This window comes from Corvus cornix, chromosome 6 (genome assembly GCF_000738735.6).
Source record: "Corvus cornix cornix isolate S_Up_H32 chromosome 6, ASM73873v5, whole genome shotgun sequence".
Taxonomy (NCBI): Eukaryota; Metazoa; Chordata; class Aves; order Passeriformes; family Corvidae; genus Corvus; species Corvus cornix.
Genome location: NC_046336.1, coordinates 4,438,965 through 4,451,746, shown reverse-complemented (window position 1 = coordinate 4,451,746; position 12,782 = coordinate 4,438,965). Strand labels below are relative to the sequence as shown.

The 12,782-nt window shown below is 41.5% G+C and overlaps 1 protein-coding gene across 5 annotated transcripts in view; it reads left to right on the top strand.

Annotated features, from left to right (window-relative positions):
* Positions 1-12,782, top strand: part of TACC2 (transforming acidic coiled-coil containing protein 2) — a 118,537-nt gene that overhangs the window by 79,443 nt on the left and 26,312 nt on the right. For 3 of the 5 annotated variants that reach the window (XM_019292850.3, XM_020583897.2, XM_020583896.2), the window contains exons 8-9: positions 5,911-7,219; positions 12,208-12,268. In XM_019292850.3, coding sequence (XP_019148395.3) covers positions 5,911-7,219; positions 12,208-12,268 — 1,370 coding nt within the window. Of the gene's footprint in view, positions 1-5,910; positions 7,220-10,702; positions 10,739-12,207; positions 12,269-12,782 lie in introns of all 5 variants that reach the window. The other 2 variants (XM_020583894.2, XM_020583895.2) reach the window with 1 other exon arrangement.

Below are 12,782 nucleotides of genomic sequence, written 5' to 3'. Positions count from 1 at the left end.
GAGAATGAATTCCCCATTATGCTGTCTTTTTTCCCATCTGAAAGTCAAGTCATCTTGATCACCTGGCTAAACTGTATGCAGATAATATTTCTCCCAGCAGTCTAAAGCTCACTTGTATTGCGTTTGGAAAGAGTTGTAGCGTCCCACTAAAGGTCTCAAGCCACCTAAAGCATTTCTGGGAGTTATTCATTAAGCAATGCTCTTTAAGATCATGACTTATGATACAAGTTTATAAGAAGCTTCAAGGATTTTCAACAAACCTATTTCACAAAATAAAAATTAAATACTGAGGCATCCTGATGCTATTTACTTTCTGCTGTTAGAGTTCCCTCATCATTGTACCAAAAGTTATTCATTCTGCATCTTCTTTCCTTTTTTCAAATCTTTGGCAATCCAGTGATTACAAAATAAGTGCTCGGAGAACAAAAGAACAGACATGCTGAGCAGGATTGGAGTGTGCTTTTAATTACTGCAGTAGATTATCTTCAAGCCCTTGATTACACATGTGCTTCCCTGGCACATGTGATTCTTGTCTCCTTCCGTCCCAGTTCCCCCCCTCCTTTCTTTCACATCTTTCTGAAGAAAAGTGGCAAACTGAATATATCTATTCATAGCCAGTGTGAACTTTATTGAAGGCCATTGGATGGCAGAGAGGAAACCACTTGATTTGCAAATCAGATTGTCCATGGGAGGCAAGTTACAGCAAAGTGACAGAGCTATGTTCAGTGTTCCAAAAGGATGCAAAACACAGTTATACAACAGGGGAATTTATTGGCGGGGAAGAAGATGTGTAATGCGGAAAAAATCCAAATGTGGGAGGGCAACACAAAGCATTCATTTGTTTTGGAAATCTTTAGGAGAAATAAATAATACTAAGACTATAGTTTAGGTGTTTAGAAATGAGAAAAGTTAAACATTTTGTACTTTATAAACCACTTGAGTGTCTTGTAGTTTATTTATTTCCTAAGTTATGCATGTGGCTGTGCACAAAGAGAGCGAGTCCCCTCCTCAGGGCTCACAGGCATTGAAGCAGAGTTCCTGGATGGTACCATAAAGCTTAAAGAACAGGTTTCAGTAAAGGAGGAGTGAGGAATATGGGCAGCTGGAGAGCCTGGCACAGGCATAGGGAGAGGCAGCACTGTCCTGCTGGGTTCCTGGTTCAGCAGCCACATGGCTTTATCTTCCACATGGGATGGGTGACAGAGCCTGTGTTTGGGTGCAAGGAGGGAGCACAGTAAGTGTTTAAAGGATTATTTCATCTATAGCTGACAATAATTACTTATGCAGATGGCTGTAGTTGTGCTGAGTGATATCATTAGCACAGCAGCTGGACCCCACTGCCGGAAAGCCAAGAGGAGAGTTTTTAATTAGGTTGACTTCAGTGGTAGTTTCATAAATATGATGAAAGTGAACTAAGCTGGACTCATGCTGGGTTTGTGCCAGCTCCTGGTGGGGCAAAACCTGCTGCATGGCTCTGGTCCATCAGCAGCAGAGCAGAGGAGGGGAGTCAGTCTGAGGGCAAGTCTGGAGGGGAAGAGGAGCAACAGAGCAAGTATGGAAACTACCCCTGGGCCCCTGGAAGTGCCACCAATGAGCCCTTCCATTCCTCCCTAAATAAATTGTGGGAAACATGGGTTATAATTTCGAGGCAAATTGGAGAGTTTGAGGTTGCATTTACTAGGTTTTGTCATTATTTTAAATTATTGTTGCGTGTCTCCTCAGCTTCTCAGAGCAATGTCCTCTTGTCCCTTGTTTCATCCATCCGAGTACCAGAATGTCCCCCAAGCCCATTCTCCCAAATACCCTGGTTTTGGCCAGGAATTCCTGCCTAGGAATTTTCTGTCACCCCTACTGCCTTCCCCAGCTGAGTATTGAATTTGGATTGTATTCGCAGGGGAGCCGTGAGAGCTGGAGTCCCCTGTGTGTATTACAGCCCAACAATCAGGATATGGGGCACCTGCATTTGAGTCTTTCTGGTGCCAGGGAAATTTGAGGTCAGGCTTTCCAGTAGAGACATTACAGTCCAGACAAAAACAAACTAAATTTTTGGTATGGAAAGCGTTCTTCTTCAGTGTTTTTCCTCTTGAAGCCTGACACATAAAATTTGAGAAGAAACTTTTGTATACAAAGTTTTCTCTCAGAATAAATGACAAAAGTATTTTTACAGAACCTTAAAAAAGTGGTACTAATTGATTTCCTGACATCAAAGGGTTGTCATAACAAGAAGAAACTTGAAATAAACTGTGTTTCAAAATTTCTAGTGTTAGGTAATTCCAATTCTTATATGCTTTTGGCATTTTTTCCTCATAGCATAGTAAGTGGGTGCATGCTGTATGCATTTTCCAGACGTTTGCCTTTGTTTGCTTTTTCTCTAGAAAACAGAACTGGAATTTAATTTTTGCTGTATTTGCTTATAATATCTGTTCAAATTTTATTGCTAAGCCTGTCAGAATAGTGTTTCATTTTGTTTCCAGCTCAGCATGTTAAGGCCTATTTTCAGTCTATTGGGGTTCCCTCTGCTTTAGAGATGCTTCAGCATCTTGCCTTGCCTACTTCTGTAAAGGAGCAATCGAAAATTATTTTGTTTATTAATGCACACAGTCTTACAATATCTTATTTAAGCCCTCAGGCACAGGGTGGGATTCTTGGGTCTGTCCTGTGCAGGGCCAGGAGTTGGACTTCAGTGATCTTTGTGGGTCCCTTCCAACTCAGGATATTCTGTGACTTTCTAGGGACTTCTGGTTCTGCCATAACAGGTGCCAGATGAAAATGCCCAATGTTAAATATTCCATGTAGCTCTAATATTTAGGTCTCATCACCTGGATACAAGAAGTCTGAGTTTTATGTTGTTGGGGTTGGGTTTGGGTTTTTCATAGTTGATCCAGTCAAAATTTATCTGAAATCAGGGGAATTTCCTAGTGGAAGGAGCAGAACTTGGACCTTTTTTTTTTTTTAATGAATGAAATGAGAGAGTTTGAGGAGCTTGCCTGGTTTTTTTATTGCAGTGTAAGTTCCCCAGCTATCCTCCACATTCTTGGAGTGCTTTATAAAACTTAATATCTACACCTGTGGGCATGTGGGTGACTCAGTGCCAATAAAAGGCATAAACCTGACTGAAAACCTTGTGCTGGCCTCTCTCTGGGGCAAGTCCTGCCTTAAATCCCATAGCTTGTGTGTAGTATGTTCCTTTGTGATCAAACTGCATTTTAATAAAATACTGTAGTGATACTGATTGGCTTCATTTTGTGTTGTAAAAGAACAAATGTCACTGCTCTCTGAACAGGCTGTTAATGTCAGGAAAGAATGGTCTTCATGTCCCTTTGTAGTGATAAAGCCTTGAGTACCATTTGTATCTCCTGCCCCAGCAATTCTGCTGTTACCAGGAATGAGCCAGTCCTGTCGTAAAGCCAGAAGAGGCTGACAGCAGCATTTCACTTCTGCCAATAGCCGTGTTTTCTGAGGCAGTTTCACATCTTGTTTCATAAAGAAACAATAAAAATATCGAGCAACACTCTGCAGAAATCTGTATTCTTGAGTAAAAAGGATTTGATGAGGAGAAAGTCGTGAAATAAGCAGTTAAAGGAGATTAAAGCCCTGCACTGTGTGGAGCACACAGAATTTAAGTGCTGGTTTGTTGAGAGTAGCTTGCACGCTCCCTTTGCGTGATGCATCCCAAACCTCAGCCTCTTATTTACAGTCCAAGTCCTGCGGGGCAGTGGTTTATTTTATTTTATTTTACTTTGTTTTAATGCCTGTTTATACTGCTTTGAACTGGGGCCTCGGTGCTGTTGAGGGCTTTGACGCAGGCTGGAATGAAAACAGTGCATAACTGCAAACGATTCCTTGTTCAGATCCCACTTCCATTTCACGCTGACCTACATTTGTACTCCGCTGACATCCCAGTGTTTATTGTGATGTATTCCCCTGAAGTGCCTTCCATTCTCCTTTCAGGGTGAAAGGGACAGATTACGCTAATGCTGGAGGTTTATGGCACTCTCTGAGTGCCCTTAACAGGAGTCCCATCAGTGTCACAAAGTGATGTGTGTGTGAAGTGAGCACCAGCTCGACTGGCAAACGAAGCCTAATTAATGACTCCTCAGCCAGGCTGAAACCAAGCCCAAACCAGTGGGGATTAAGGAGAAAAATAAACTGTTCTGAGGTATTGCCACGATATTAGCATTCATTTAGCAGAAAAACACATTAGAATATTATTTTAATTGATGTAGCCTAGTGAACTTTCACAGTCTTGAAAGAGAAACTGCATAGCTGTCATCCCTCTGACAGTCTCTGAAAGTACATGGTGCCACTTTGGGAAATGTGTCCAATTCCCTTAAATCCTTTTCTGTCCTCTACACCCATAAATAATAATTCTTGCAGTCTCTGAGCAGGCATACAATTTCTTCTGAAACAAAGGAAAATTTTTTCCCCTGTTCTTAATCCATTCATAGCTTCTCACTAAAATAATAATTGATTGTCTGTATTGCTTTTATGAACACTGTTAATGAATGTGGCGGGGCAAAATGAGAGTTATTTTGCAAAACATGTCAGGGTTGGTATGAAAAGGATGAGCGGAAATGTCTCTGAAATCCTTTAGGGTTGAGCAAAGCATTCATTTTTGTATGACTGTTTTTCTTTATAATTGCATAATTTAAAAAAAAATGACAACGTGAAGAAGGCTGTGTTGCTTCAACAGGAAACACGGGGGCATTCTGTTCCTCGGTGAGAGCTGAGAGCAGCTGGCTGAGCCCAGCCTGAACTGGGAGCTGGGGAGAGCTGTCCCAGGTCTCTGGTACCCCACAGAGACACACAGGGACAGAGGTGACCGTGGTACATTCACATCAGTGTAGTACAGTCACAGCAGGAGCAAACCACATGCAGGATTTGTAAAACATTTGGATAATCAGCCAAATGAGCTGGAGGGCAGCAAGGACCTTCACCTTCATGCTTTCCTACCTATAGATTTTCTGGTTTTTTGTTATGCACTCTTGTCTTTTTCTACTTTGTCCAATAGAGTTGTTATATCCCGGGTGAAGAGACTTCTATAAATCATTTTAGGGTTCCATTCAATAAGAAAACCTTTAATTGCAATGGAAAGCTGCTTGGATTAAGAGTATTAACATATAAATCTCTCTACAGAATTTTCTTTTCATCAACAAGTTAGAACTACACTTGGAAAAACCTGGTTTAAATAATCTGTAGGGAGCTTCTAGCTTTTTAAAGGAAGATTTTTCAACTGAAAATATTTGTGGAGTTCTCTAAATGAATTTTTTTTTTTTACCTTTACCATAATTTATTTCATACTAAGTTCTCAATTATTCATCTCTAATTATAAACTTGTAATTATGAGGTCAGAGTAGAGTATATTGAGTGCTTGGGGCAGATAGAGGAGCAGTATTGATGGATTGTGGAGAGGAAGCCATTTTCCTCTGGGTAAATTGGTAAAAATAGCGCATGGGAAACAAAACTTAAGGTCAACATGTAATTACCGAAGCACCAGTCAATTTACAGAGCATAAGAGCTCTGACATGATTGTGTGAGTCTTTGTAGTAGTAGAAAATGGGAGTAAAAAAGTGCTTTATGTGCAGTTTTTCTGGTATTTGGAATATTTAGTGCATTATGGTGATACCCATCTCTGTAAGTGATAGTTTAGAAGAGGTGCTTTAGAGGCTGTTGCAAATATGTATTCTGTCTTTTTGTGACACTTGCCTTGAATCCTGTACTGGGGAAAACAGATCTATTTTTTCCCCTAATCTAGTTCATATATTGGAAAAGTCACTTCGGTTTGCTTAGTGAATTTGTATGATTTTAATGCCTTTTACTTGCAGTAATATTAGATTGTAACAAAACTTCCTAAGCCCCAGTTGTAAAAATGTGTTTGAAGTCCGCTGAGTTTTCTGTGTGTTCCCACAGGACTGTGTTCAGAAGCTGAACCCGTAACCGATGTGTCACACAGTGAACCAGTTCAAGAGAGCCCTTTCCGTCCCCCTCCCCATTCTTTCTCCACTGTCTTCGACGAGGACAAGCCCATAGCCAGCAGTGGAACCTACAACTTGGACTTTGATAACATCGAGCTGGTCGATTCTCTCCATGCCTTAGGAACGAGCTCTGCAGAGCCGAAGAATCGTGACCCCAAAGCAAATGTCCGGAGAAAATCCACGGATTCAGTCCCAGTTTCCAAATCCACGTTGTCTCGATCTCTCAGCCTGCAGGCCAGTGATTTTGATGGAGCATCTTACCTTGGCAACAGTGAGACGTTAGCACCGTCAGCAGATGTGTACGGTACTGGTTCGAGCAGTGCTTCCAGTACCCTCAAGAGAACGAAAAAACCCAGACCAGCTTCCTTAAAAAAGAAGCAGTCAGCCAAAAAACCTCTGGATGCTCCCCTGGTGAAGGAAACCCCACAAGAACCTCCTGAGCTTGGCCACGCAGCTTGTGAGGATAAAGCATCTGAGGTGAAGGCTGACTCAGCAAAGCCCGAATGTACTGAACCTTCCAAAATCTCTGCTGAGAAAGAGGAGGCCCCGCCTGTGCCTGAAGGATCCGACCCTTTGGATCCGGACCGTTTCGAAGGGATTAGTGCATTTAGCTCCGGAGGTGGCAAGGTGCAGAACTCTCCCCCTGCCAGCAGGAAAACACTACCTCTAACAACGGCCCCCGAGGCTGTGGAGGTGACTCCGCCGGACACCGGGGGACAGGAGGACCCTCCCGTCAAAGGCGTTGCGTTGAGGCTGGAGTTCGATTACTCTGAGGAGAAAGGGGGGAGCGAAGACCAGCAGGAGAGCACTCCTCCTCCCAAAAAAGCAGGGAAAAAGCCTGGTGCTAAAATGCCGCTACGGAGGCCAAAGACTAAAAAACCGGTGGAGAAGCTTGACAATGCTCCAACCACCCCGACCAAGTCGCCCACTGACCCAAATGAAATCCCCATTACAAAAGGCTCTTACACTTTTGATATCGACAAGTGGGATGATCCCAATTTCAACCCCTTCTCATCCAGTACAAAAATGCAGGAATCGCCCAAACTGCCCCAACAAACGTACAGCTTCGAGCCAGACATGTGTGAGGACTCCATTGACCCTTTCAAGTCATCTTCTAAGATAGCCAGCTCACCCTCCAAATCTCCAGCTTCCTTTGAGATACCAGCCAGTGCCAACGAAACGAATGGAACGGAAGGAGACAGCCTGAACAAACCTGCCAAGAAGAAGAAGACGCCACTAAAAACGTAAGTTAAAGGGCAGAGACGTTTCTAGAATAGAAGCAGCCCATTCCTCCCCCTTAGCACAGTTACACAGGATTTATATTTGAATAGAGAGAGGGAGATGACCGTGGATGTTGGTGGTCACAGCTGGAGTCAACGCTGGGAGGCTGTTCCTGCTCTCCCTCAACCTGTTTCCTCAATAATTTGATATTTCCAGAGCTACCAACCCACATTAGGCAACGGCGTTTTTTAAGTCTTTGGACTCCGTGTAGTTTTGAACCTGGTTAAATTGTAATTTTATCAGGTTCGTACCCAATTTTCTGTGATCTCATCCTGGGAAATCGATGCTGTTTAAGATGATCAAAGTAATCACGCCAGCACAACTATTTCATGAATCATTGTTTTTGAGCGTGGGATGTGAAATAGTAAGGCAGTGACAAATCTCATACTGCAAACAGCAGGAAAATGGTTTTATCCAGTGATTTATGGTATTTAAAAGAAAATAAACTGAAACAGAAGAGTGCAGTATTGAAATGTTTTCTTTTTTACATACACAACTAAAAAATGTGAAAAAATTCCTTTTTGTGAGAGAGCTTACAGTTGTGCACAAAGTTTAAAATCTCCAAAACTGCTACATGTTAGGGAAATACTAAGCTTTTAAACATAGGTGACAAATTCCAGGATAAATTTTCTACATTGCTGGTTTTAGATATTTGATTAAAAATCCCTGTGGCTGGTTGCTGATTTGCATGTTGCTTTATTTGTTCAGATATGGTTATTTTGAGTTGGTGACCACTAAGTTTATATCCCATATATCTGAAATTGATCTCCTGTGTGTATCTATAAGACAGTATCTCAGTTCATGTCCCTTTATGGTTTAAATATTCCAGCTAGCTGACAAAAATGGGAACAAAAATTTTAAATGCCAGTTTAAGATAAGAAGATAACATGCTTCATGTAAAGCAGTACAAAAGCTGACCTCCTGTGCAGGATGAGATGGAGGTTATTCAGATTTTTCTGAACAGCCTCCTGCCTTCTAAGCTTCTAATTCAATTCCCTTGTCAGATTTGAGGAAGCTTGTGCTATTATTTTCTTCCTAGGGGCATTTCTGATTATGGGTAGTTTAGACCACTGTGAAGTTGAGTTGTGTTCTTTGAGAGAGGAGCCTGGTTTTTTCTGGTATTGCTTCTTTTTGAGGTATACCTGAAATTTAGTGGTAAACGACACATTTTCCAAACCTGCAGTCCAAACTGGTTTGGTCCAAACCAAGAAGATTTAAAAGTCTGACAGCAAGAGCAGAACAATTTGAATCTTACTGGGGAAGTGTAGAGGGGAATTTAACATCACCAGATCCTTAAGTTTTTGCAACCAGCTGGAGTCTCCTTGTGTCTTCCAGTAGCTGGAGTTGACAGACCCCCAGTGTGGGCCTCTTGGGTTCTCCCATCTGCTTTGAATGTTGGAAAGAATTCCAAAGTTATTAATTTAGGGGCAAAATGAGTTTACAGAGCGTTTGCTAAGCCACATTTGTCCTTGGGAAAATGAATCACAGGAAAACCCCATCCTAGAATCACAAAGTTCGCTGCTGGTCTTTATCATGGGGGAGAAGTGAATCTTCCCCAGCTCAGGGCTCACAAGTTCTTGGGTCAGGAGGGCTGCAGGAATTCCCAGCCTGTGCTTGGCACTGCTTTCACTGTGTTGTGTTGTGTGTTGCTCACTGCAGCCCCATAACCTGCTTTTGCAAGTGTTCTTTGGGTTTGTTTTTTTTTTACAGAGAGGAGACTCTGCATATTAATAACACATTGCAGCCTGCAGCTGTGGTACTTTCTAGAAGAAAATTACCCTAAGGCTTGTTAGGGGATGCCAGGGGAGGCAGTGGCAGGAGGGATTATTAGCACTGTTGAGGGGTGCAGAAATCAAACCCTATGGACCAGTTTGAAAATGAGTTCCTCATGTGGAAGGCAGTGATTTCTAGATTAGAGGTGAGGAAGCCAGGCATGAGTTTAATGCACTACTTTGAGTCTGAGCCATGTGCTCAGTCTAATGTGTCAAATCAATAAAAATTAGCCATTTTTGTTCTTGAATGAAACCTGCAGTAGTCTAAGCATTGTGAAAAGATGAGGTTTTTAGAAGAGGTGTCAGCTTGATACAAATTGCTCTCTGGTCGTCTACCTGAGTGCTGAGCTGCTTGGAGACAAATCACATTGCTCAGGTGATGCTGAGCATCAGCCACCCCCTGAAGCGGCAGCAGCAGCAGTTGTTGCAGACGTAGCAGAGCAAGAAATAAAGCCTCAGCTGCCTGTGGAAGATACAGGTAATGAGTGGGACACATTACTGAGGGAGGTGAATATGCAGAGAGCTGTTTCTCTAAGCACAGGCAAGGAATTAATGCTAATAAATTGGCTTCTGGAATATTAATTAATTACCCATGGAGAGAGGAAAATCCCTGTTGCCTCTTGGAATAAAGTATTGGAGAATCTGTCCATAACGTTTGAAAAATTTTAAAGAAAAGAGGAGCTTTGTAGAAAAGAACTTAATTCCTTTTGAATCAAGCTTCTTTTTGTAGGGCCTTTAGAGAGTCAGAGGAGTAGAAAAAGGAGATGTGAGTTGCAGATGCAGGTACCTGTGTAAGCACTGTTAACTGTGACAAGTAACAAAATGCCTTTTTCAAATGTGTTACCTGAAACAGGAGGTGATCAAAAAGCCTCCCCAGTGCCAGCTCACAGTGATGAGTAAAAATAGGTGGTTTGGAGAGACACTGCTTGTGCAGGCATTGCTCTGGAAGCTCTTGGATGGCTGGAGGCTGTTTAGAAATGGAAGGTGCCAGCTGTCGTGACCATTGCACATGAGGAGAGATGAGCAGAAGCTGCTAAGCTTATAAGTAAATGAGAACTTTTCCTAGCCTAAGCTGTTTGGCAAGGTTTGATTCTGGTTTGGGAGATACCAGTTTGCTCTGTCAGAACACCAGGTTAGGTTTTGGAGAGAACCAAAACAGCTGAGATTTAAAGAAATGTCATTTTCCATCCTGACCTGGGTAGATGGTTTGAAATGGTCAAGTAGCTTTTTCTGTGCTGTCACAACACATCAGCAAACAGGACAAAACCAGGAATAACCGTGCCCTCTCCTTAAGCTTAGCTGCCATTCAGGAACAGTTTTGCATCTCATATAATAACAAATACTGTGTTTTGAAAAGCAAGCAGGTGGCCTCCATCACGAAGGCAAGGACAGTTAGTGTGTTGAAAGGAAGTTGAAGGTGTCAGCTTTGAAAAATGTGTTCTATAAGATGAAAGCGTGTCAGAAGTATAGCATTGAACTGGAAAACACTGAAGGACTTGATGAATATTTTTTTTCTCCTCATGTATTTCACAATAAGAAGTAGGGGTTAAGATTATACAGGTAGAAAATATGCATGATCAGATTGCCTTAACACATTAACAGAGTATTTGTAGGTTAATCTTTTTTGTCAGTTCCTTCTGTCTGTCTCTCTTTTCTTTGTCTTATTTGTCTTAGGATGGTAGAAGATGTGATGTCTGTATGTTCTCTGTTGTAAGTAATTCTAAGCTAACAATTCAAATTTCCTCTTTGATTTATGGGCTTTTTAATTTTACTTATTTATTTTGCAGCATGATCAGTTATTATTCAGCATGAAGCTTTTATGTTAATGATTTCACTTCACTTGCACATATGAAAGCTATTTTAAGTAAGATGCCTGACTGTGAATGAGTTTGAGGAATCTGTTGCCTCATTATCTGTTGCCTATCAAAGAAGATCCTCATTTAAAAACTATAGAGATTTTGTATCCTTGAGCTAAAATATGGAAGTTTTATTTCTACCATTGAACAACGTTGCACAGTCAATTCTTTGTAACTACTGCATAAAGTGCTTGTCCTTCTTAAAGGAAAAAGTTATCTTTATTAATTCTGTCATCGTAACTGGATAATTAATGGCATTGAACACACCAATATTCAGCTGCCCAATTTATTTTCCCCTCTAGAAGTGGTATTGATTTACCCTCTGCCAATTGAAACCCACCATTAGAATTTCTAGTGACAACCTTGCCATCATTGCTTAGGGATGAGCTGGTGGGCACTAATTTTTGCCACTGCATCTCAGTTCAAACATAAAGTCTTTTTCAGTGAGTTTGCTGTGGTATTTTTCTCCCTCTTGTAGCTCATAACATAAATGGTTTTGAATAACTCTGGCAATGTGCATCAAGAGAACAGATAGAGAATTAGTTTATTTCTGGTTAGAAAATATTTTAGCCAATTGTGAATAAACATAAAGGCAACATTCATAATTATCCACCATCATGACATAATGTGTGTTCTTCATTCCTTTTGCTTGATTGAAACCTGTGGGATTTTGGAGGGCTACAGTGTTCATGCTCCCAGTCTGCACTGTGAGGTGTTGGGGGAACTGGAAGCAGAATTGCCATATTTCTTGTTGTATTTGTTTTTAAAAACATTGTTATGCCCATTTGTAATGACACAGGTTGTTCTGGCACCTGGGGAACAGCATCTGCCTCAGATGGTTTTATTCTGTTCATCTAAAGCAGACCAGGTTTTTTCTTCATGGTTTTTGGGGTCATTGGAGCCTAAGTTTATCACAGTTTTAATTCTCAGGTAAAGGTGTGGGTTAGACCTAATTTTTGGATGGGAAACTGAAGCAGACAGAAGCCAAATCATTTCCACAGGGCCCCAGAGGGTGCCTGTGGTGGAGCAGGGATTTGAACTGCAGCCGAGCAGTAACTCTGCCCTGTGAATGTGTGAGGAGTTAGCATGAAAAATATGGCAATCCTGCTGTTCTCAGCTTTTGGGGAATCAAGGCCTGTTCCAAGTGCATGACAGAAATATGTACCCATGGCATGTTTGTCTGTGGTGCTGCTGCCTAATGGATGGGATTTTAATGCAGAAGGGCTTACAGAGGTTGCATTGTCTGTGCTGTCTCTTGCTAAGTGTGAAGTGACCTGATTCTTGCTGCTATTACCATATTAACAGTGTGACCTTTATTTTCAGTGATACATTTAGGGTGAAAAAATCACCAAAAAGATCCCCGCTGTCAGATCCTCCTTCTCAGGTAAAGTGCTGCTTTGTTTTGATGCATGTAATTTGTGTTCTTGAAGGGGCAAAAAAGGGGGAATTTAATTAATTTAGTTGTGGAATTGTACATTTGGTAACAGAAGAGAGTTTTGTTTATTGGTGTCCACGTATAGTGCATTAAGCTATAACCATAAGGCATTAACCTTTTGGTCTCTAGAAGTGTGTATACAACACAGATCTAGTATTTGCCCTGGGAATTCCAGTTAGAGTATTAGCAAATGTATTTTGGAAAGCCCTGAGTTAAGATGGAGCAAGGATAGGAATAAATATGTTCAGTCAGTTGTCTGAAAAACGAGACATCACTATCCACCCTGGAATTTTAAGATTAGGAAGTAAGAAACTAAACGCACCAAATTGGTGGGCTGGAAAGGAAACAGAAATAAACCAAGTGGGCTGATCTACCAGGAACATGTGCTTGGATAGTTTGATTCCATGTTGTAAACTGCTGGCAGGTGGTTTTCTTGGAAGAGAAGTTAACAAAAGCTGCTCTT